Source organism: Lissotriton vulgaris, chromosome 1_2 (assembly GCF_964263255.1).
Source record: "Lissotriton vulgaris chromosome 1_2, aLisVul1.2, whole genome shotgun sequence".
NCBI lineage: Eukaryota > Metazoa > Chordata > Amphibia > Caudata > Salamandridae > Lissotriton > Lissotriton vulgaris.
In genome coordinates, this window is record NC_141686.1 from 167,289,562 (window position 1) to 167,315,468 (window position 25,907).

At 43.5% G+C, this 25,907-nt stretch overlaps 1 protein-coding gene across 1 annotated transcript in view; it reads left to right on the forward strand.

The window, feature by feature from the left end:
* The window catches only part of LOC147734761 (hemagglutinin/amebocyte aggregation factor-like), a 121,092-nt gene extending 104,386 nt beyond the window's left edge, over nucleotides 1–16,706 (forward strand). The window contains exons 4-5 of the mRNA XM_086953629.1: nucleotides 13,226–13,378; nucleotides 16,511–16,706. Coding sequence (XP_086809755.1) covers nucleotides 13,226–13,378; nucleotides 16,511–16,553 — 196 coding nt within the window. The 3' untranslated portion in view covers nucleotides 16,554–16,706. The remainder of the gene's footprint in view (nucleotides 1–13,225; nucleotides 13,379–16,510) is intronic.
* Nucleotides 16,707–25,907: the final 9,201 nt, after the last annotated feature.

A 25,907-nucleotide genomic window follows, 5' to 3' on the forward strand; every position in this document is an offset into this window, starting at 1 on the left:
AAATTAGAATTAGATGCCATGTATACAGCAACACCATTATACAATTCGAAACGAGAGACAGTTGCAGGAATTTCACCCGTAATTGAAGATAAACCGGGCGAGAGACTTTTGGAGGAATTTATTGGAAGCCCAATGAGAAGTACAAAATAGTGCAGGAGATTAGCAGCATAATTGTTCTGTGTTGTCCTCTGGAACCGAATGAAGCCAACATTTTCAAGTTGCATTTTCTGAAGAATGGCTTACCGTTATTGATATATGTTAGGTTTTTAATGAGGATAGTCAGGAGTACTGCCAGAAAGGAGATCAATATCTGGGACACATGATTGAAAAAGTGTAGAAAGGTGTCACCAGAGAGAGTAGAAGCATTTCAACAGATGAATCCACCTCTAATTCAGAAAGAAGGCAGAATGCTGTTGGGAATGGTTGGCTACTGTAGACAGTCGACACCAAACCTTTCCCTAGTGGCTAAGCCTTTACTGAGGCTGACACAAAAGGATGTGTCTGATCCGCTTCCATTGGACAACGATTGCACAAAAACATGCCTATAGTCGAAAAAGAAAATGTTTTGTGCCCCGGCACTAGTGATGCAATTTTTTTCTAAAGAATATACACCAATTTGCAGTGAGAGGGAGGGCTACGCTCTCTCAGTGCCTGTTCAAAAACATGAAGATTTTCAAAGTTCTGTGACGTGTTTCCCAATGACCTTTGACCCCATTGTCACAGAAATGCCCAACTGCCTTAACTTAGTAGCTGTGGTTGATGTCAGTCACAAAAAGAGTGAGAAAATAATGATGGAATGTCCAGTAATCGAAATGTGTTCTTGTATTGTGGAATTGGTACTAAAAAATCTTGAGATTGAAAAATGTCAACATTCAAATGTACTGAGTCTACTGCTAGTAAAGGAAATTGTTTGTAATGAAGCTGAACCTGAATAACTAGGTGTCATGAATCAATGCATGAAGCCAAGGTTAGGCACTGATGATGAACCACTGATTGAGCCTGATCATGTACATTTTGTAGATGTCCAATGTTTACAAGAAGTTATCTCAGCACAAGATACAACATTGAATGCTCTTACCATAGCATGCACTTTAACTGCTCAAATGAGAGTAGCAATTGTAATGGGAAAGATAGATGGTAATTCGGTTGCCCAATATAGTGTCCTTCTGGCTTACACTTTTAAGGGAAATTTCACATGTGAATCTGAAAAGTACACTGTCTATCCAATGTTGATGTCAATATTAAACACTTGTGAAGAGTTGAAGGTTGTACAAGAAACTGTTTCCGAGGAAGAACAACAAAGGTTGATCAGAACAGATTTTGAGAAAAACGTAAATGACATCCAAGTATCAGCTGATGGGAGATCAATGTTGCCAGACAGTTTGTTGTTGCCAATGACACGATACATGTATGGACATACACACTTAGAGAGGGATTCAATGAAACGTCTCTTTAGAAAATATAGATATCAGCAAATATTTAGGAAGCTCGCAGATGAAGAGTGTCATCGAGATGTGACATGTCAACCAATGAATGCAGGGAAAGGAACACACGCTACATTGAGTCACATAGGGAGATCAGAAGGTCCCTTCAAAAGAATTCAAAAGTAAACTGTCATCAAAATGTCTGATTCCTACACAACCAGAAGAGATGACAACCAAATGGTAGCAAATGTGTTATTGCAAAAATCGATCTCAAGGTATATATTGACAGTTTCTCTGAAATCAGATCAAAAGACCCACTCTATCTATGAAGTCCAGAAAATGATATGTGCAGAACTACAGACTGAACAAGTATTGCACTGTAGCTATCGACCTGACGTTTCAAGCATAATCAAGGAACAAAAAGACACTGATGAGTTTCGCTTTGCAAAAGATTGTGTCTCAACATCACTGGAGTGGCTTAATGATGTACCAGTAAAAGCACTTGTGACAAATGCAGATGAGAAGATGAGCTATTGCTCTGACGGATTGGCTGATGTGGTGCATACAGTTTCTCGCCAAGTTGCAGTGGCTACACGAGATCTGCATAGTGAACGGTGCGACAACCTCGATCTGAGAGATGATGACATTCAGAAGACTTGGTTGGAACCAAAATGGAAAAGACTGTTCCAAATGATCCTGATCACAATGATTGCTGTGAAGAGTGATGGCCTTCCGAACTGGGTGCATGCCTTCCATACTCGTAGGGTCCTGTGTCCCCTTGATGAAACAGCTCCTCTTCCAGAAGAGATGCCAGTGGTGGTCGAAAGGTCACAGGAGAAGGTCAGTCAAGCTGTAAGGGAACACACTGAGGGCCCGATGTAGGTGGCCCAATACCGATCTATAACGGCCGAAAATACCGATTTTCGGCCCTTACCGAGCGGTATTGAGCCATCGGGATGTAGGATCAAGAAATCCGGCCGAATCGGTATTTTTACCGATTCGGTATAGATACCGAATCGGTAAAAAAACGATTCGGAAATACACCAAATCGGTAAATTAACGAATCGCTAACATACCGAATCGGTAAATATACCGAATCGGACCATTTACCGATTCAGTAGAGTTACCGAATCGGTAAATATTCCGATTCAGACCATCTACCGATTCGGTAGAGGTACCAAATCGGTAAATTACCGATTCGGACAGGCTAAAACTCAGATAGAGATATAGGGAAGCACAGAAATACCGATTTAGGCTCAAAATCACTATTTCAAAATCGGTATTTACCATGGATTGGAATCAGGTGGTAACCAACTGCAACCTATAAAATTAGACCCAAAATGCAATGCAACTTGCAGGCTGCATTTTATGTCATTGCAAGGCGGCTACGGCTACAGCAGGGAGGAGAGAGGGGATGGCAAAGAGAGGAGCAGGTCTACAGACAGAGGATCACCCTGTTCATGCTCACAGAGGCAGAGATCCTACAGAGGTACAGGCTGGACTCAGACACCATTCTGGAGCTCATCAGGGACCTAAAACCACTGTTGGACCACCCCACCCCAAGGGCACACGCCATCCCACCGCACGTGCAGGTGCTATGCAGCCTACACCTGCTTGCGTCTGGCAGCTATCAAAGTGCAGTTGCTGCGGTAGGAGGGGTGACCCAGAGCAGCCTGTCAAGGTTTTTCAACAAATTCCTTGACGCCATGATACAGAGGATGGACCAATACATTTCTTTCCCTGCAACCCATGCGGTACTGGTACAAACAAAAACAGACTTTTACCAGATGGCACGATTTCCCCACATCATTGGCTGCATTGATGGCATGCACATTCCGATTTGCCCCCCTGCTGACACAGAATACATATACCGCAATAGGAAGTCTACGCACACCATCAATGTGCAGGTGATTTGCAATGCAAAGTGCGCCATCACAGACCTGGTAGCAAAATTCCCAGGGAGTACCCATGACTCCTACATATTTCAAAACAGCGGCATCTATGCACGGCTGACGGCAGGGGAATTTGGTGAAGGATACCTCCTAGGTGAGACACATCATCAGACCCCCATTACAAAAATAGCACTCTGAAGTACATGTATGCATGTGAGTAATGTATTCCCTTTTCCTTCTAGGCGACAGTGCATATGCCCTCCTCTCATTCATACTCACCCCCTACCTCAACCCCTCAACACCCAGCCAAAGGAGGTATAACCGGGCCCATAAAAGCACAAGGAATGTAGTAGAACGGACCTTTGGCATCTGGAAAAGCAGGTTCAGATGCTTGCACAAGAGTGGAGGTGCAAGACAGTATACCCCCATCACCTGCTGTAAGATAATAGCTGTCTGTGCAATGTTGCACAACCTTGTGGTGAAGAAGGGCACTGAGGTGGAGTTGTCAGACTACGAGGACCATGACGTTGCTGTGCCACAAACACAACCTGCTGGGGTGTCTACACCAAGTGATGGCAGATACTGACGTGAGGAGATAACAGAAAACTATTTCTGAGTGAGTACAGATGCACAGACAGGTTATGGATGTGAATTTTTTTTTAATAATGTTGGCACAATGTTAAAGCACTGATGTGCAACAAATGAAATAATGAAATGAAAGGTGGGGACTGGAAATGGGCCGGGTTGCCTCACCCACACTGGCAGAGTCATTTCCTGCTGCGCTTTGCAGAGCCACTGGGATGCTGCTCCCCCCCTTCTGCATGGCCGGCTGCCTCTGTGGAGCGCCTGGTGCTCCGGCGCGGCTCTGACACAGCGCTGGCCGGGCTGCTGCGGCTGCTGCTGTCCCCAGCCTCGGCCACGTCCAGGGCAGGATTGACCACTGTGTTAGAAATGATGAGGGCCTCCATGGCACTGGTGATCCTGGCCATGCCCCTGGTCACCTCCGCAGTGTTTTGTGTCAGGCACTCTTGCATATTTACCCCTCGGCGGCATAGCTGGGACGTCGCGGCGGCAAGCCGGTTAATTGCCCGGTTTTCGACACGGGCATCCCTGCGCCTTGTGTGCTCATTATTTTCCATCTTGGCACACAGCTGTGTGATGGCGGTCGTCATGCGACCCAGTCCTGTGGCAATGTCTCTGTTTGTTTGTGCCACCTCCTTGTTACTTGCCGCAAGCTCACCAAAGCCCTTTGCCATTTCTACCATCTGCAGGTTGTGTGCACGCAATTGGCGGTGGCATGCCAGGATGGATTTGGCCTGCATCGGCTGGATTCGCACCATGCTCCCCTCAAGCCCTTGGAAGACGGTGCCCTCTCTTGATGGACATGCACTGCTGGGAGTGCGTGGGCGGCGGCGATTGGTGCTGGCCTGCTGGGTGGACTGCTGTGCCACAGGTGTCGCTGGTGTGGGTGCTGGTGCCTGACCCGCAGCTCCCTCCATGATTGTAATTGGGGCCACAATACTCCTCCTGGCTGGAGATGTGGCAGGTGCTGGCTGGGACCGTGTGGGGGAGTTCTCTAGTGAGAACTGCAATGGGGGGGATTGTGACAGTTGGGGGGAGTGGGGAAATAAGAGGGCATGTACTGGGTCGTCCTCATTGACCATGGCACTGCTGTCCTCCTTCTCCTGCGAGGCATCCATGGTGCTTGGCCCTGCCACCACACTGTCCGCTGTCGCTGGAGCTGTCGCTTGTGCAGCTGCTGCTCCACTGCCTGATGGCGCCCCTAGGTATAAAGAAGCATTTGCGAACTTACTGTAAATGTCTTACAGTCACTACAATAAAAGCATTGCACATGTCATATTCATTACTCTGATTATTTTTTAAAGTGCATTGCAGATTAATGTGCACTGACATATGTTCCTACATTAGCTGACTACATTTCCCATAATGCATTGCTCATGTATGGTGCTAGCAGTACTGGACTGGGATTTGGCTGTACATTGAGGCTAAAGGGGAGGTGTCTGGTTGGGTGTGTCATGCTGCGCATGCTTCTTACCTTTTTGCTGTAGCTCTGGCTGAGCTGTCCATGTCCCCTACTCCCACCACACTCTCCGTCTCGATGGTTGTGGCCACCAGTTCCTCCAGGTCAGTCAGGGGGGGCGCGGAGTTCCTGCCTCCACCGGTCAGACCTGCCTGCTTGTGGAGCTCTGACAATTTCCTCTTGGTGAGGCTCCGGATATCATAAAACCTCTTCTTGAGGTCCTCCAGGCTCCTGGGGGTCACACCAACAGCATTGACCCTCTAACTGATGGCACTCCACAGTTTCCTCTTGGTGGACTCAGGGACTGTGAGGGACAGCCTCCCAAAGAGCTGCCTGTGGACTCTCACCACCTCCTCCACCAGTACTTGCAGCTCCATGCTGCTGAACTTCACTTTGCGCTTCCTCTCAGCCTTATGGCTCTCTGAGCTGCTTGCCATTTCCACTGTCTGCAAAATCAGCTACCACTCTCTCTGCTGCTCACTCTCACTGCTCAGCTCTGGCTGCCTCTCCAGAAAGTTCTAATGAGTTGCACCTGCCTGGGTAGCCACTCCCTGCTAGGGTGGGGGAGGGTGGTTCCACCTCATTGGCTGTTTTCATTGGTTTCACTTTTACTTGCTTGCCGATTCGGTATTTACCGATTCGGTATTTACCGATTCGGTATTTGCCAAATCGGTTTTTGCCGAATCGGTAAATACCGATTCGGTTTTTCCAATGCATTCCTATGGGCCTTTTGGCCCATAGGGTTGTATTGCCATTTCCGATTCGGTATCTACCGATTCGGTAATTACTGATTCGGTAAGTATCGAAACACGATACCGATTTTTACCGAATCAGTATTTTACCGATTTTTTTCCTCTACATCTCATTTTCAGATTTCAGAATACCGATTCGGTAAAAATCGGTATTTTAAAATCGGTAAATGACTTTTACCTACATCGGGCCGTGAGTCTGAAGCAGCACTAAAGCAAACCGAGGTGGGACACGAAAAGCAAGAAGTGGAAATTGGCTCCGATGAAAAGGGTGTCAAAGTGGTGAAAGAGCCAGGTCCAGCCTCTGATGATAGAACTAGTGCTGTGGGCCCCCGAGTGCGAGTGGAAGAAAGCTGGCTAAAGGGGTACACGAAAAGTCTGCAGTTGTCCCCTGGCAAGACATTTGCACTCATAGCTGAAACGTCTGAATCAGAACAAAGGAAAGACGATGGTGGAAGGCTTGCATTGAGAAAGTCCAAAAGATCGATGGTGCTCTGTCGGAGATATCCAGCACCTGAATGGTCATGTTGCATGGAAAAAGCACTGAACGTCACAATGGATGAACTGTGTGATGCAGGATTCGAACTGTATAAGCCACCTTGATTTCAAGCTTGAGACAAAAAGAGAACTGAGAAAAGCTGAAACAGTGACTGAGAACTGTCAAAAGCTGAAAAGAAAACCATGATTGATGAAAAATAAAACCTGTTCTGCTGAAAACTAACCGTTCTAAGATGCTACTAACAGAACTCTGCACTGAACCTTTGAGCCTGGCTATATATGATATGATTGATCTTACGTATGAAATGAACTTGGAGTGATGATTACAAATCTTCAGAGGTGTGATGATTTTAAATCAGGGGTCTCCAACCGGTCGATCGCGAGCTATTGGTCGCTCGCCGAGACCCTGTAAGTAGCTCGTGCCTCTTGCATTTGAATTTAGTAGCCCTTTGGTGTTGTTTGGGCTATTTAGTTTTTTTTTCCTCCTTTGCCCGCCCTCACCCAAAGCAGCTGCTCAGATTGGTTTTTGAGCTTAGCTAGGGCATGGCAGGCCGAAGAGAATGACGTTCCTCTCCTACGTGCACCTCTTGTGTCTGTGCCCCCTGCCTTTCCCACCATAGCACTATGCTTTTGATTCTGCACATGAAGTGTGGAGCAGCAAGCGGTACAAAAGGAGATGGTAATGGACGGAGCATCTGAACCAATCAAACACTCACACCCAGTCAAAAGATCTGGGTTTAATCCATCACTGTTCTTTAGTCCACTCTGCCACCCCAGTTCAGACATGGCTATATGCAAATCAGTCTGACCCTGTGCCTCACTGGAACAGTCCAGCCCGAACTGCCAAGCCATGCCTTCCCTGGACCGGAAACAAGCTTCCGAGGACCGGTTTCTGGCATGGAGCAGCAGACAGCAGACGTGGCCGGGTGAAGCAGCTGGTTTGCGGTGGAGCAAGAAGTATAGAACTGCTTGGGATCCGCACTCTTTTCCGACTAAGAGTACAGCCTGCCACATTTATATTTCATTGTTGCAGCTGCGCAACAGGTAAGCTGCGCCTGATCAGCTCCATACGCCTCTCTAATTCACATGGCCTCCGTAGTCGACAAATCAGCTCATTTAAATAAGGGGCCTCCGGTCACCCGCGCACTAATGAAGAGATGCCATAGTGAAACAAAATGCGCAATTCTCCTGCGGCTCATACTTCTCCGTACGTAGGGAAAGATGTATCCAGGGAGCACACCCCAACATTCTTAATCCCTGGGCCAGAAATAGAAAATTATTCGTAGCCCTCATCTTCTGCTCTAGTCTGGCCCTCCGTGTACTTTCAAACCAAAGCGACTTACGGTATGCAGGTCTTGTAATTAATATTCAACCATGCTTAGCTGCAGTTTACACGATTGCCGATTTTGGAAATTCGTTAATTCTAATCTAATTCTATTGAAATCCCCGAATGACGAGTCGCCTCACGGAAGGAGCGTTACGCCTTGAATCAGAATTTTTTTATGGTAAGGGATCCGATAATGAAAGTAGTCAGTGGCTCATAAACATAAAGCATGTAGAGTAGGCTATTTAATTTCAGGCTTTTTTTGGCTCTGTAGCCTGCACTCACCCAAAGCATCTGTCAGATTGGTTTAATTAACTGCTAGAAAACACGATTCATATTTTGGATAAGAGGCAGCGATTAAAATAAATGATTTGATATTTACAGGTTGTTCATGTACAAATTACTCTCAGGCCTTCACTTCCCTGCATATATTCCAACGTGTTTTATGTACTCCAGGTTTTTCAGTTCGGGGCAAGGGAAAACATTTGGGTTTTCCCTGTATTAAGCCCAAAACCACATTCTACCCTTCCTGACTTGTCAAACTTGGAATGGGAAGAAAGAAAATCACAGTTATGAAAAAAATAACATGCAGTAACGTTTTTACAAGGAAAATGTAGAGCTGTGTGTATTCTCGCTGGTCACACAATGAAGGCTAATGTCTGGAAAGCTATTTTTTGTGGAAATCCAGCATGAATCTAGCCTTTGTGTGCCTATGTTGGATATCAGGGGACACAGCTCATGCAATTTAGCACTCTTGTAGTCTTCTGTACATGTATCTCATGCACACTGAGCTGACAAGATACCGCTGCTTCATACTGTGAGAAAAAGAGAACAAAGAGAACAACTGCACAGACAGATTCCATCAAAAACCGAGGTGATGGGTCAAGCTCTGAAATATTGTCGCCTAAAATTTCTTTTAAGATGCACTCTATCTTGTTGGATTTCCACACTGTATGTTCTACAGACCTTAGTTTCTCCTCGGACAGTGCAGTGACTTAATGCTCAGAAGAGTTGTTTGCTACACAGTGCATTTTAATTTCTCACATTTGATAACTAACAACACTGCCATGAGCAAGCGAAGTATGTCTGTTTGTAATGCACACTTGGATATGGCCACGATTGATGTATGTGAAACATTATGATTATTGACTATTAAACCATATGTACATGGTGGGAGTGATGCCATTTTGTAGGACCGCACTCAAGAGGCCAGTGAGGTGGGAATGGCGACATGTGAGCCAGGCCCTGCCCTAAACACTGGCCTGACAGATCAGTGCATTGGTGTTTTTTTTTGCTATTTGTGGGATTATTTTATTGGCTGGTGGGCTGTGCCAATACTTCTCTGTGGTTTTTGGGATATTTGTGAGATGATTGTATTGGCTGATGCCTGGATTTTATTGTTAATTTCTCTGATATTACCAGAAACATTGCTGCAAGCACAAATAGATTCTCCCATACCTTGCAAAATACCTCCTATACAACATGTCTTCACTTTACAAGTATAAAACGTAATTTGCAAATGCGGCTCCGAAGAAATTAGGCTTAAAATCACTAGAGCTGGACCCCTCGAAAAAATGCGCGAGTTGCTTGGGGTTTAGTAGCTCACGACGATTTTCACTGACCAGAAGTAGCTCTCACTACACAAAAGGTTGGAGAACCCTGTTTAAATCATCAGAGGGAGGATTGAACGAGCCTAAACCTGTGTTTTTTTTTCTAATGGAGAACCTGTCTTTGTTTCAGAAATAGAGAACTGCATCTGATAGGTGGCACGTACATTTCTGTGTCACAGAGTAAAAACATGAGCTCTTAAATTCACAAACTTCAGCCAGACAATTTTATTTAGCAATTTATGTAACCATGTGCAAGTAATTCAAAGATTGATTTAAATGTGTTTAGTTAGATGTTGTTCTCACTATGAAAATGTGACTCTAACTTGTGAAAACTGTTAACTGTGCATTAGTAGAAAATAACTTGCATTTGAATTAGCACAATATTTTATAATGTAGCAAACAGAACCAGCTCGTGATTCAGCTTGCTCTGTTAGTTTCTGTCTACCTTAAAGATAAACAATGGAATGGTGGAATGGTTTGCTCTCCTTGTGAGAACAGTGGCATAATTTGCAGCTGTGACCTCGGACTGAGTTTTATCTCTATAGTTGCTGGAAATGTTGAACAAAGCCTCATTTTATTCTTTGCTTTAGTGAGAGTAGAAAATCATGTATTTTAAAAGTGCATTTCCAAGTTTATTGTTTCTTGCTTAGTTAAAAAAAGGTTCTTTTGCAGTTCATGTTATGTGTGTAGTTAGAACTAAAATGTCTCTTTTAAAAGGAAGGTTAGGAGATGAAATTGTATTATAGATGCAGAATGTATCGTGGGAAGGATCTTTGCCTGTCTGAGAGATGACGGATAAAATCTGCAGATGGGTGGAGGCATCCTTTTGGAGAATGCTGGATTTCAGTTGGAGGAAGAGAAAGTCACGCCACATGCTTTGTAACATTATTATTTGATAAACGCGTCCTAGTTAGGAGAGCAGAGAGAGGAGAGAGAAGAGCAGGAGAAAGGACACTTTCCTGAACACAGGCAGGAAGACTTTCAGAGCCCTTTGAGAGAGACAGACAGACAGAGATTTAGGGATGCAAGGCTGCAAAGGAGTTTCAGACTCCAACGCAGAAATGGAGAGGGCAGAAGAGATTTATAGATGAAGTGAAGGAGAGGGCAGACCTTTGATGGAGAGCAGAATGTAGGCAGACGTAGGCAGATTAGATGTAGGTTTAGTTCCAATCTGATTTGTGCTTTGACTAATGGCTTTGCCAAGGCTTATTTGCTCTATTCTTTGTTTCCCTTCATGGGAGATTCTGCAATTATTGATTGGCTTATGCAAACTCACTCTTGTTTCTGGAACTTTTCAGGAGTTCTGACTGACATCTTTTGAGCCCCATTGTCTTAGAATAGGGATTATTCCCTTTATGGAATGCGCTGTTTATAAATTATGATGCTTTGTGCTAACCTAATTTTTCTGTTATCAATTCTGTAACCTTATTGATACCCAACTACTGAATGAAGAGTCAGAGATTCTCAAATTTTGATTGGAAAATAAATCCCTTTAAAACTGCTTATAATTCTCATTATTTGCTAAAATCTTTATTTGCATTTTATGAATTGCTCATGTTTATGTAGAAGCTCCCTGGTCATAAACGGTGGCAAAGATCCATCGACCTTTAGCGGAAATAAGGGTGAGGTAATCAGAGGTAATGGTGCCACATTTCCTAGATTTTCCAAAGTAGATTACCGGGGGATTTCCGCTGGAACCATCGTGTAATATATATTTAAAAATCATTAAATAATAAAACTAAAATCCACCCCTTTCCTCCACTCTCTGACTCATCCCAAACCTTGCTGTGTTCTATGGACTTTCAAACACGCTTTCAGGACTCTTACCTCTTTCCATCCAATTCTCCCACTAACAGGCACACATGCCCTCCACTCCCAATAACATCTAACATCTTCCCTTTATTTTCAACGTAAAATTAATCTACTCTTATTCAGAAAATACTAGAGTAAATGCATGAGATAACAATAGCAAAAACTTAACAACCTTAATTCAACTAATTCTACTTGGAACCGGAAGCGCGGATTACTAACAGATTACATGTTTCTAACCCTGGGTTCCAGAGTTGTGTGCCAGGGGCGTAACACAGGCCCCTGCAGCCCACGCGGTGCGGGGGGCCCCTAGCTCCAAGGGGCCTCCTCGGCACTAAACTCTGGCCGGGAGAGCTCCTGATTGAGCCCAGAGGGGGCCCCCTAAGTACTGTGCAGGGAGGCCCCCTCACTTTTCGTTACGCCAGTGTTGTGTGCTATTCACTTCAAAGCACTTCGATGCTTCGTCAGGGTAGTAAGTGCTATATATTATAAAATATATATAATTGATTTAGTGGACACTGCAGCACCCTTTAAACCTATGAATGCATCACAGCCCCAACAGATGATTGGGCCTAACATCCCCCCATTAACTCAGAGTTGTGCAATGTCAACTATTGACAGAAATTCACAGCTACACAGAACTCACCCTTTGTCATAGACCTAAAACTGAACTCATACTGTCACCACAAAACACTAAGAAATAACACCATTCCCTCAAGTCAACTGCTATCCTGCATTAGTTCCACTGGGCCCGATTAACAGAATGAACTTTAGACTCAATCCTAAACTTACTACTATTTTGGTATTCACAGAATGCACTTACTACTTTTGGCATTCACAGAATGAACTTACTACTTTTGGTATTCACAGAAGTTAGGAATTTGTCTTAAGTTTGTCTTAAGACAGACTTAAGACAGACATAAGACAAAATCCTAACTTAAGTCTGTCTTAAGTCTGTCTTAAGACAAACTTAAGACAAAATCCTAACTTCTGTGAATACCAAAAGTAGTAAGTTCATTCTGTGAATGCCAAAAGTAGTAAGTGCTTTCTGTAAATACCAAAATAGTAGTAAGTTTAGGATTGAGTCTTAAGTTCATTCTGTGAATCGGGCCCCTTGTCTATCTTCTTTGGCAACTACAGCCATCACTACATACTTCTGTACCTACTTCTTAAGGAGATAGGTGGATTTCAATAGGTGTAGTGTCACAGTTAACCCACCCATCCCAATGTGTCCCGTATCACTGACACAAATACAGTTAAGAGTCATACTTAAGAACGTGCATGAACTGTAAGAGGTTCAGCAGATGTACAGCAGCAATAGAACTCAACCAAAACTCATTTTTGTATCTAATACAACCATTCTTAATTGCCCAGTCGCACTATACATGTTCAATTACTGCTTTGATCTCACTTGAATAAGTCAAGCAGCATGTTGTCGCTTTCCCAACCCACTCAACTACCTCCTAGGTTATTTCTTTTAAGTATCTCCGATCCAAGCTTTATTCCTAATAGAGCATATCTTTTATCTTTTAAAAAAAAACTCTCAAAATTGCTTCTCTTGCTACAACTATAAGTATCCAACAAAACTCTTTGCTGTTAATGCTCCAGCAGTATCCCTAAAGTGGCAATTACCACGAAAATCGGATCAATCTGTCTCCTGAATGTACTCTAAGCACTCTCCACGACAAACTTCCAAATTGTTGACGTCCTTCTTTTAATTGTTTGCTCACTGTTTTGTTAATTAACTTCATTCCCCCCCCCCCCCGCCCCCTCCCTCACCATTCCTAAAGCTGCAGTTTCATCTCTCCTACTTTCTTTCACCTCTTTCCATGGCCCCTTAACCAATTTTAACCCAATTTTTACTATATTCTGTCATAGGTGGAAGATTTACTGCTGCTCTCAGAACGCAAACAAAAAGTATGATTGCAAGTGGACTGATTATGTTAATGAATTTGATGCATATTTACATTGGCAAGTGCCCTCAGGAAGACACCTCACAGGAGTCTCCAGTTTCCACCACAACTACTATGAGTAAGTCCTGACAGTACCTTACATGCTATTCGAGCTTCTGGTTTGAGATTTGGTTTCTAACTGGTTGTGTACCAACTAAATGACTTCAGCTAGGAACATCCTTAGAAGCATCTCTGTTTACTGTTTGCACCAAATCTGTTTTTTTGTACTGGTCTGTAAAAAAACTAAAAGGTTTTTGACCTTTGCATTCCTTTTTTAAAATGCATTATACTTGGTTTACGCCTAACACCCCAATCAAATTCCTACAATGGGCAGGCGTCAAAACTATTCGCTACCAGCAAAACCCAGGGCGGGGGAAACCGCTTGTACAAGGTTTCCCTGTCACCCCCCCTGACCACAGTTAATACCTCATCATGGTGTAAGCTACAGATAGTAAGTCTCCTCAGCCTAAACGTCAGGGGAATACACACAACTCGTACACAATGCGCTGTCTCTTCCTCCTTGAAGCGCCAACAAGCGCAGATAGCCTTGTTTCAAGAAACACACCTCACAATGGCGAATTAGAGCACTTGCGTAGACGAGGGCGAGGCACCCTAAGCGTTACCACATTTTCCGCATATGCAACCGGGGCGATGATCTGGCTCAGGCCTGGGGTCCCATTTCAGGAAATCCGGAGGGTGGTAGACACAGAGGGAGGATACACGCTCCTAGAAGGGCTCCTAGATGGCCAACCACTGCTAATAGGCAGCATATATATCCTGAACACTGAGCAAGGAACATTCTGGAACTCTTTATCAGAAACCCTAGCCCAGTTTATGGCATTACTCTGGATCCTAAGGGTAGACTACTACTGTGTACTGGATCTATTCCTAGACCGGTCCCACCCCTCCACCTCCACTCTCCGGCTTACACACAAACAGAGCACCTCCATTCCAGGGCAAATCACTGGGCACTAGTAGATGCTTGGAGAAGCCTCCACCCAGCGACCATACTCTATTCCTACCACTTAATTCTCCACAACCTACGAGTGTACCTTGACCAGTTTCCGTGCTTACTGACAATAATCCCATGACCCAGCATGTAGACTACTTAGGCCGGGTGCTATCTGACCTTGACGCACACCTCCTAACTCTTAAATGGCAACCACCCTTCCCCAGTCCCCACTTGGAAATTGCTGCGAGAGCCTGGAAGACCCGCTATTCCGCCATGACCAAGAAAATAGCTTTGCGGTGAACACCCATGCAGCATCCACTAGGATGATGGAATGGGATGCTTTTAAGGTGGTCGTCAGAGGAGCCTGTATCAGACAGATCATGGGAGTTCGCAGGATGCTCAATCAGAATCTACAAAAAACTGAGAGCACGCTGGCGGCCATGACCAGGGCTGCAAATACTCTTCAGCTCAAGTCATGCAAACATGGACGGACCACTCACTCCTTGAGATGGAGTCCTTGTTTGCAGACAGCAGGTTCTCCCATTTGACCATATAGTGGAGAAAAGGGATTCCTATGAGGACAATTCCTTTTCCATTTGCAAATCGTTTTAAGCTGTCACCATCTCTAGGAGCTGTCAGAAGGAGACCCAGCAACACACCCAGACTCCACACAGTACTCCATATAGGAACAGGGTGCCACTTAATCACTTGGTTCTATGAAGCTAAACGAGTCCTTACAGCCATGTCACTTACTTGACTGAGGTGCAAGTATGAAGAAGAAGAGGACTGGCCACTGCACACAACAGAAAGGGAATACACCTTAGAATACCCAAAGAAAGTATCCTGTAACTTGCGATTCAAAAATATTAAATTTTCCATCTTACACAACGCATACCTCACACCAGCAGGACTCCAGGGTTTTAACCCTGAAACACAGTTCATATGCCCACGCTGTCAGACCCCGACGCAACCTTTCAGCATATGTTTTTGGACTGCCCAACTATACAACCCTATTGGAGCACAGTACATGAAACGCTAGGGAGATCACAGGTCTCGCTGACATTAACACATGGGAAGCCTGCACATTGGGGGTGTTCTGTCGACGGAAGCACCTCAAGGCTCAAACGTGATTTACCTCATTGGCTCTCCTACCAGTAAAACAAGGGATCACTATGCATAGGTGGTCTCTTGCGGGACCCCCGCTGGCCTGCCTGGATTGGAGCAGTGAGCAAATGGGGTGCCACTGAGGAGGACGCGATTAGACATGAGGAGGTGCAGAGAGCGCGCCGGCATTGCGTCTCTGCGGACTGGGCCATGCTACTGCACCACTTCGCACAACACACAATAGACACCAAGCTGCCCTCGATGCTGCTGACCTTCGCAGGAGCCCTGGATCGGGACCTGTCAGCAGGGCACCCACGGCACTGTAGAAAGCCCTGAAAGACTAACCCCGACGAACCCCAAGTATCCCTGCAGAGTCAGATGCCCTAACAACACTCCCAACCTTGCGAGAACTAAAGTAAAGCCCCCAACATCCAGCACACGCCTGCCCGCGTACACATATCCTCGCCCCCAAAAACCTATTCCCGGTTCTAATCCCATTAGGAGATAGTAGACTACTCCGGTAGTTGCATAAGCCTGACATATTTCAGAAAATACAACCCCTTTATGAGCTGCAACAAAATACAATACAGCACCCTCCCAGCTCCATTCGTACTATTAACACACATGCTCACTACCGTGTAACTTTACCACTGCCTCTGTAGTAGAAGAGATTATGTAAAATGTGTGTGAACGATATGTATGACACAAGATAATGAATCTGCAACTGGGAAAAACTGAATAACATTTTTTTTAAATGTAAAGTGTCATAAATGGTCTCTATTTTACAGTGATAAAATGTGTTAGTAGCTCAGAGTAACTTTCCTTGAGCAGAAGGAACTCTCACTACAGAAAAGGTTGGAAAAACCTGGTCTGCACCCATGCACTCCTACACGCATTCATTCATTATGCATTAATCCATCAATATATTCGATATCTGCTATAGCTAAGAAGCGCACGGACTTTAATGTCCTATAACTTTCAAATGTGTTTTTAATTACTTTAGAAATGAAGACCTAAATACAGAAGTTTTTTTCATTAAACAACTTTCTTGGTAAATGATAACTTAACCCCACATGCTTTGGTTCATGTGCGCTATTACATTGAGCTGTACTGAATGGGTCATGAAAAATTAAAATGCATTTTATTTTCTTCTAGGGACCGTCGATGGAAATTCCAGCACTGTGTGGAAGTTTCATAAAGGATGCAGCAGGAGAGCGCCTCTGTGATTAGAGCTTCAACACTGTCCGCAGCAATGTGTTTATGTATCAGTTATATTCTGTGATATAATCAGTCTGCTATGTGTCTCAAATGTTAGATTACCTTTTCATTAATAAAGCATTTGCCAGAAGTTTGTATGTTGTTGGACTGGTGTGCAGGTAGGGTTCCTCTTTGATGAATGTGCTGTTCTTTGACCAAGATTGTTCAGGTTACACATTAAGTGGGCTTATTTGCTATTCTTTCACGCAATGTGGCTCAGCAAGGGAACCTGCATTGAGTGAAAGGGAGAGAGCAAAAATGCTCCACATTTACCAAGACATGGAGCATTTCTATTCTTTCCATGCTGAAGCGGACTTTGTGCTGCCTAGCACTAACACTGATAAAGGCCAGACTGGTCATAGCGGGCACCTGGCATTTCCCCGGTGGGTCGCCAGGGTTGGGGGTCGGTTTTGGGCCCCTGGGGGCGATTTTGTTACAGGGCCGTTTTTGCAGCATAGCTGCAATATCGGCTGCTGTAACGAAATTGGCCCAAACCACCTCCTCGACCCCCGAGGGGGTGATAGGGGTGCGCCCGAGCACTTTGCCAGGGCCGGTTTTGTTTGGGTCCTCATTCGGCCCTGGCACAGATACTCTTGCATAATGGTGTAAGGGTGCCTACATGTCTGGCAGGGTTGTTTTTGTGCAGGAAGGCATACCTGCAAATTGCGAATCACTGATTGGAGATCATCACAGGGATAAGTGTCTGCTGTGGTCAGCAAACCACCTTGTCTGTGATTACCTTTCAGTAATAGAATTTTATGTTTTTTAATGCAGGCTGTTTTCCTTACAGGAAACAAAACTGGATTTTGTTGTTTAAAAGATGGCAGTGGTCACCTGGACCACTGCCAATTCTTGAACAAATGTTTTTACATTCACAAAGAGGAAGGGGTCCCCAGCGGACTCCTTCTCTTTTGCAAATGAATAACCACCTCCTTTGAGGTATCAGTAAAATAGCAATGCTTTGCAACTCAATTTTGGTTCCAAAACAATGACACTTCAGTTAATGATGTGATATTTGGAAGTGACGTATAGAAAACACAGCTTCCAGATACTGAATCGGTATCTATTCGGAACCCCATTTTAAGAGTTTTAAAACTTTTCCAACTACTAAAATAGTATTATTTACTAAGAAAATACATTTTAACATTTGAGAATGCCATATGAGATTGTCCAAATTCATTGAAATGCTTAGTAGGCCCTAATGCTTCATATATACGTGTATATTTATATCCGTGTTTGAAAGATGATTTCTTGGAATGAGGTGATATATATATATATATATATATATATATATATATATATATATATATATATATATATATATATATATATATATTTGATTATGACTTACTTTTGCATGTCTTGCTACTATGAAATTCGAATTAGTCTTGATTGAATTTTCCTTAAACTTTGTGATCCTGTGGTGCTTATCCTGATAGAACAAATTGTTTTTAATCTATGAAATGAATAACTACTTGCTTTTAAAACACGAAACTTCTGCACTTTAAAGCTGCTTTCACTTGCACTTTATCAAAAAAAGAAAGAAAAAAATCGTTTTTCACTTTGCACTTTATTAGATTTGATAGGTTTGTGTGGCAGGCCCACTTGGGCTGTATTTCATATATTGGTTATCACATCTAACCTAGGACTAGAATGTACAATTTTTTTGTATAAAAATTACTTTACTTTTGCACCAGCAACCTGTTAACTGAATGTACTTTCTTAGACAATTACATGGGGCCATTGTTCGGAGTCAATAACATTGTGGCTTTACAATATCATTCAGTAAATGTTTTGAGTCTACAAACACACAGACACATTGATTTGTCGTGTTTTATGTTAGACGCTTAACCTTGTTTACATTGTCTCTAATTGGTATATTGCCACGCAGATTTAGGCTTACCAATTTTTGAATTATTTGTAAATAGTCATCGTTATTACTCTGATGGGTCCTAGAAAGTTACACAATTTTATTATTCCTTTACATTGCTGCACGTGTGCATTACAGTATGTTTTCTATGTCCTTTAACAAACTTTATGCACTGTCACTTTAAAAACCTGACTGCTTGTCTCGCAATTTGTCATGTGATCAAGCCTTCTCCAAGGCGAAACGCGTCATGGCGGCAGCGCTGGCTTTTACTGAATAAACCTGTTGCACCAGCACTTTCTGGGTCGACTCTTCGTCATTTGGGATCTTGCAGAAGCTTTCTGTTGATTTGGTGACGACCAACGCAATATATATATATATATATATATATATATATATATATATATATATATATATATATATATATATATATATATATATATATATATATATATATATATATATATATATATATATATATATATATATACAACAAGAATCCAAGTATTGACTGCCTCCACCAAATCGAGAGTTGCGTCGTCTCAGTAGGACTCCTTGGATCGAGTCCCTCACAATCCTTTGCATAAATGACCACGCCAAGTGAGATTTCACGATTTTCTTTATTGCCGCTGCCAAACGCGTTTCGACTACACAGTAGTCTTGATCACATTTGAGAATGCCATATGAGATTGTCCAAATTCATTGAAATGCTTAGTAGGCCCTAATGCTTCATATATACGTGTATATTTATATCCGTGTTTGAAAGATGATTTCTTGGAATGAGGTGATATATATATATATATCACCTCATTCCAAGAAATCATCTTTCAAACACGGATATAAATATACACGTATATATGAAGCATTAGGGCCTACTAAGCATTTCAATGAATTTAATTTCGATAAGAAAATACCGGAGTTGATCGGGTAAGCCCTGATGTTTGTCCTGAAAATGTCGAGCCACTGGGTAATTTTGGTCGTGGCCAGAGATTGCACGTATGTGTTGGAGTATCCGTTTGTGGGCAGGCAGTTTAGTACTGCCTACATACTGGAGACCACATGGACACTCCAACACATAGATGAAAAACTCAGATTTGCAAGTTAACCACTTGGTGATGGGTGTGGGGCTTTCACGAAAGGGGCTTTGGAAATGGGTCCTATTGCTGCCAAATCGGCAAGCTTTACACTGGGGACAGGTTTTAAAGCCCTTTCTTAATACCCCCCAAGTGGTGGAGACAACAGGTTCCAGGGTGTTACTCACTAGGGCCCTTGCCATTGAAGGAGATCTGCGGAAAGTAATTTCTGGTTTGTTAAAAAGGTTGTGTCCAATTACTGGATCACTTTGGACCAGATTCCAGTTTTTGTACAAGATTTTTCGCAGTGCCCCGTGCTGACGATTGAAGGTTAAAATCACTTGTGGGCAAATATTCATGGATTTTCCTTCGGCCTGGTTGTTAACGGTGTTTTTTCTAACCCTAGGAACAAGGGCCTCTTGTCTGCTGACAGAGTTAGATCATTGAATAGCTCTGACTAAGCTGGTGTTAGAGTACCCTCTGTCGAGGAAACGTAGTCTGCAGGCTTCCTGTGCGGCCGCACATTCCGCGTCTGTGCTACAGATTCTTCTGATGCGGAGCATTTCCCCGAAGGGAATACTCCGAATCAGATGTGCAGGGTGCTGGCTATTAGAATGTAAAATTGTATTGCCAGCACTAGGTTTCCTAAATAATCTAGTACCTAGGGTGTTATTAGATACAAAGACTTCGACATCCAGGAAGCAAATGGAAACAGAACTGATACTTGAAGTAAAATTGAGATTAACCGAGTTGACATTGATTAACTCAACAAAGGCCCTGGCATTTTCAATGTCCCCCCTCCAAATCCAAAAAATATCATCAATGTAACGTAAATAAAGTACAATGCTGTTGGAAAAAATGTTGTAGTGCTGGCCAGCAAGGACTTGTTCCTCCCAAAGCCCAACGTGCAAGCACGCGTAGCTTGGTGAGAAACAGGCCCCCATCGCCACGCCTCTTACCTGATGGTAGATAGTTCCATTGAAGATAAAGTAGTTCTGTTCCAGGCACATTTTGGTCATGTCCACCAGCATCTTATTATGTGCCTCTGATTGGGGGGGGGCATTTATGCAAGTAATACTCCAGGGCTTTCAGTCCATCCTGGTGACGTATTGAGGTATAGAGGGACGAGACATCCAAAGTCATTAAAAGCATACCTTCCTCCTAGACAAAACGCTCAATTTTGCTCAGGAAGTCAAAAGAGTCTTTAACATATGAGTTGAGAGTTTTCACGTGTCCTTGAAGAAAAAAATCAATGTACTTGGACACGTGTTCCAAAGAACTGTCAATTGCCGAGATAATGGGACGGCCTGGGGGTTGCACAGGGTCCTTATGGATCTTCGGGAGTAAATAAAACGATGGAATAACAGGATAGTCTTTTTTTAGATATCTGAACTCCTCATGGGAAAGGAGACCAGCACTCCTCCAAGCTTGTAGTTTCGTCAGTTGATCCACCCATGTGGATTTGACAGTTTGCATGTTGCTTCTCCTGTAACATGCAATGTCATTAAGCTGGGATTCCGCCTCTTTGATGTACATATCCTTGGGCCACAGGACCACATTTCCGCCTTTATCAGCCTGCTTAATGATTATATTGTGGTCCTTCTGAAGCTTTGAAATCAGTTGTTTGTAGCACCAGTTTTGTTTAGATATGTAAAATCTTTTTTTGTTGGTAGTGGTGTACAGTTCTTTAATATCTTTGACTACTATTTCTTGGAAAGTATCCAAGTTGTCATGCACCATTATAGGCTGGAAGGTTGACTTGGCTTTAAATGGGGTGGTCAGTTGTCTTTTTGAGGCAAGCGGAATATCCAATTCGTTGTCCGAGGTGGCCTCATTTTGCAACTCCCAAATGTTGTCCAAAGTAATCTGGCTGTCAGTACTTGGTAAATTCAAACTCGTGGTCAATTCAGAGGAAGCATCTTTTTTTGGATGAAGTTCAAAAAACTTTTTGAGTTTCAGTTTACGGGTAAATCTGTAAATGTCCATGCGAGTGTCTGCATAGTTCATGTTGCATGGTGGACAATAGGATAATCCCAGATTTAACACCGAGGTCTCAGCTGTTGATAGTTTGAAGTTTGAGAGGTTTATTACTGATTTGGACCTTGTTTCTTTGTCTTTTTCTGATACCTTTTCCAGCGGCCTTGTTTAGCTGTGGCGTTGTCGCTTGAGGCTCCGGGCGCGGCATTTTCTGCGCTGCCAGCGCTTGTAGTTGGCACGTTGTTTTTTTGTGCATATGCTTTGTGGGACCTTAAGGTTTCCCGGCGGTCCTGGCACAAACAGTCTACTTCCTGGGCCAGGGTAAGTTTTGTAAACCCCAAGTTGGCATCACGATTAGGGTCCGATTCTGGTTCACTCTCAATTGCTGAACTCAAGCTGGAAACTGAGGTAGCAGGCAGTAATCTGTCTTCTTTGGTTTGCAATTGGCCTCTGTTGGTTCATGCCTTAGCTTTAACTGCCTCATAGCGTCTTGCAAACGTGAAGACCTGACCGTTGAGATAGTCAATACGGTCCCTCCCAAATTTAAACGCTTTGCGTTTTTAGATAACTTCCTCTTCTTTTGATAAACGTTGTAACATGTCAGACCTCATTTTGGTGATATGTTCTGTTGTTTCGATTTTGGATATTTCTTCCCCCAAAGTATCTATCTCCACTTGCAGTTTATTTCGATCGCTCTCAGCATATTTAACCAAAATGTGCAAAAGTTTGCTTGAGGAATTTAAATTAGCTTCTGCCCATTCCGCCAGCATTGCTGGATCCTGGTTCTCATAGCTCGGGGCAATTGTAATTCTCAAGCCTCTCGGGACACAACCCACTTCAAGATAACGAGACAGGGACCGGTGTTCCCACCACTTTGATTGCTCTGCGCGCATAGCGCGCTCCAATTTCTTAAATAAATCTCTTGTGGTGTTAGTCCCTGTTTCCAACGTTGTGGATGTGGTGCTCACTGCCGCTCCAGCCGGAGCATCCAAAAACATGGAGTCAGCTGCTTCTGCTCGACTACGCAGTCTGTCCGCGGCCATTATTGTTTGCGCGTAAATAAACAGGCAATGAAATTGTTACACAAAAGAACGACCCGCCGGTACTTGGAATGAATGTCCTACCGGGATCGCGCACACTTCCCACTGCTGTGTCCAAAAGACCTCCGCGGGCTCAGAGAACTCAGAAGTCCGTTCCGTAGGGTAGAAGACTGCGGACTTCGGTTGATAACCCAAGGAGGTACGCTGCGGGTAAAGCCGGGGGGTTGCGGCTTTCTTCTCGCTGAAGATTTGAAAAGCTGGTCCGAGAAGGATTTCCTGGAACAGCCGCTTCCTGCCGTATCGCCCAAAATCGGGAAGGGATTCGACTCGTACCATAGAAGCTGAGGTACTCACAAATTGCGTTGGTCATCACCAAATCAACAGAAAGCTTCTGCAAGATCCCAAATGACGAAGAGTCGACCCAGAAAGTGCTGGTGCAACAGGTTTATTCAGTAAAAGCCAGCGCTGCCGCCATGACGCGTTTCGCCTTGGAGAAGGCTTGATCACATGACAAATTGCGAGACAAGCAGTCAGGTTTTTAAAGTGACAGTGCATAAAGTTTGTTAAAGGACATAGAAAACATACTGTAATGCACACGTGCAGCAATGTAAAGGAATAATAAAATTGTGTAACTTTCTAGGACCCATCAGAGTAATAATTATGACTATTTACAAATAATTCAAAAATTGGTAAGCCTAAATCTGCGTGGCAATATACCAATTAGAGACAATGTAAACAAGGTTAAGCGTCTAACATAAAACACGACAAATCAATGTGTCTGTGTGTTTGTAGACTCAAAACATTTACTGAATGATATTGTAAAGCCACAATGTTATTGACTCCGAACAATGGCCCCATGTAATTGTCTAAGAAAGTACATTCAGTTAACAGGTTGCTGGTGCAAGAGTAAAGTAATTTTTATACAAAAAAATTGTATACATTCTAGTCCTAGGTTAGATGTGATAACCAATATTTGATCGGTCACCAGTAGGTAGTTATAGTTAGGACCGAGTTCCCATAGGAAGAACATTTTTTGTTTTGCTTATAACTTCCGCGTCGTTTGATGAATCTTTAAGACATTTTCAAAACAAATTCTTTGTTCATATGAGCTCCTATGTTGAAAGTTTGGGGGTGATTCGTCAAGGGGGGCTGAGAAAAAAGGGGGTCCCAAAACGTGTTATCTCCATGTTAATTTCCATAGGAAACTTTAGACAAGACTGCCGGTCGAACGGGTGAACGGAATTACTTCAAATTTTGCAGGGAGAAGGGTCTTGGTCTAGAAAGCATGCTTTTGTTTATTTTATGTAAATCCGTTCAGTAGTTTTTGAGAAATATTGGGCTCGATTCACAGAATGAACTTAAGACTCAATCCTAAACTTACTACTATTTTGGTATTCACAGAATGCACTTACTACTTTTGGTATTCACAGAATGAACTTACTACTTTTGGTATTCAGAGAAGTCTGTCTTAAATCTGCCTTAAGTCTGTCTTAAGTCTGTCTTAAGACTAACTTAAGACAAAATCCGAACTTCTGTGAATACCAAAAGTAGTAAGTTCATTCTGTGAATGCCGAAAGTAGTAAGTGCATTCTGTGAATACCAATATAGTAATAAGTTTAAGATTGAGTCTTAAGTTCATTCTGTGAATCGGGGCCATTGAAATTTACAGATATAGATATTTCGGAATTCTGCCACCTGATTGGCTCAGGCGTTACGAGCACGAGATTGCTGCTGATTGGCTGCGAGCGGTGGGAGCAGTTGCAACTAGGAAGTGTTGGCCGCCATTTTGTGATTCTGTTGAAGCGAGTAAGGGGAAAAAGGGTGAAAAAAGTGGGAAAGAGGAGGGTAGGAGCACTGTAACCTCTGTGGGGTGTTTAGGGTGTGCTATAGATGGGATGCGAAGTGAACTACTCATACCTACCGGTCTGAAAGTGGTGGGCTACGAAAATTAAGTGAGGCATTGCCTAGAGTCTGATGCTGCTAAGGTGAGCTGGTGTGGGACTTGGGGATTAACGCGTAAGCCCAAATTGTGTGTGTTATGCTGTGAAGTTATGTGCCGTGGCCGCTGCAGAACACCTGTGGAAGTAGTGTCAGCATGTGTTTATACTTAGTAGGATGAATTACTGAGTCGTACTGGTCTGAAAGTCCTGGAGTATGGAATATATGTGAGGTACTGCATAGAGTCTCATGCTGCTAAGCTGAGCTGCTGCCGGTCTCCGGGATGAAAACGTGAGCACAAACTGTGTGTCATATGCTGTGAAGGCATGTGCTCTGGGCGCTTTTCCATACCTGTCAAAGTAGTGTGAGCATGTAGTTATACGTACTTGGATGAACTTTTGTTTCGAACATTGTACCTAGTGTATGGTGCTTAGGGGGTGTTATAGTGGGAGTGCAAAGGTAAATTTGTGCATATCAAATCAATTCGGTATTTGTGAAGTGCTAACTACTCACTCCTACGGGTCTGATGACGCTGGGAGCGTAAGCTGATCTGCTGATGGACTCAGGGTAAGCCGTTAAACTACTGACCCCTACCGGTCTGAGAGTGCGGGGTATGGAAATTAAGTGAGGTATTGCCTAGAGTGTCATGCTGTTAATATCCACATTTTGTAAACCGAGGTCTAGCCGGGGATCAAAGCGAGAGCTCTGTGGTGCAAAGTTAGATAGTCTGGCCGCTGCGCCACAGTTGTGTGGAGAATACATTCTGGTGAGGGTCTGGGAGTTGCCGTTATCTGGCTCTAAAACAGCGGGCCTAAGTTGTAAGTTATAGGGTGGCTCTAAAAAGAGCCCTTGTGTTCATTAGTTGGAGCTACATATAAGCGCGGATGCACAGCTTCAAGTTATTCAGGAAAACTTAGTTTCCCTGATCTATGAAGTCTACTGCATCACTTCTGTAGATATCCGCCATATCAAAACGTATGTTGTTATTGTAGATGGACCCCATGTTGTTGTCTCTAAGATACGCAGATACAGCTTTGTTGACTTTCTTTCGAGATTTTTCAATCTGAGTACAAAATAGTTTTGACCATTTCCACTTCTGTCTTTGGCATATAGTGGAATATACAAAGACAGTTTGAGTCAAAAGTAACATCAATTGTCCAAAGGTGTCCTTCATAAGAATTTCCAAACCTACCCCAGTCAATGTGCCTAGGTTGTTTCCACCACAGTGCACAATCATGTGGTCAGGGTGTTGGAGATGCAAACAGGTTTTAACCAAAGGCAACAAGTGGTGCCACTTCAATCCTCTCTGTCCAAACCATTTAATGTCCACATTTTGTAAACCGTGGTCTAAGTCAATACATCTCTGTTCTGCATTCCTCTTGCACCAGAAAACATAGCTA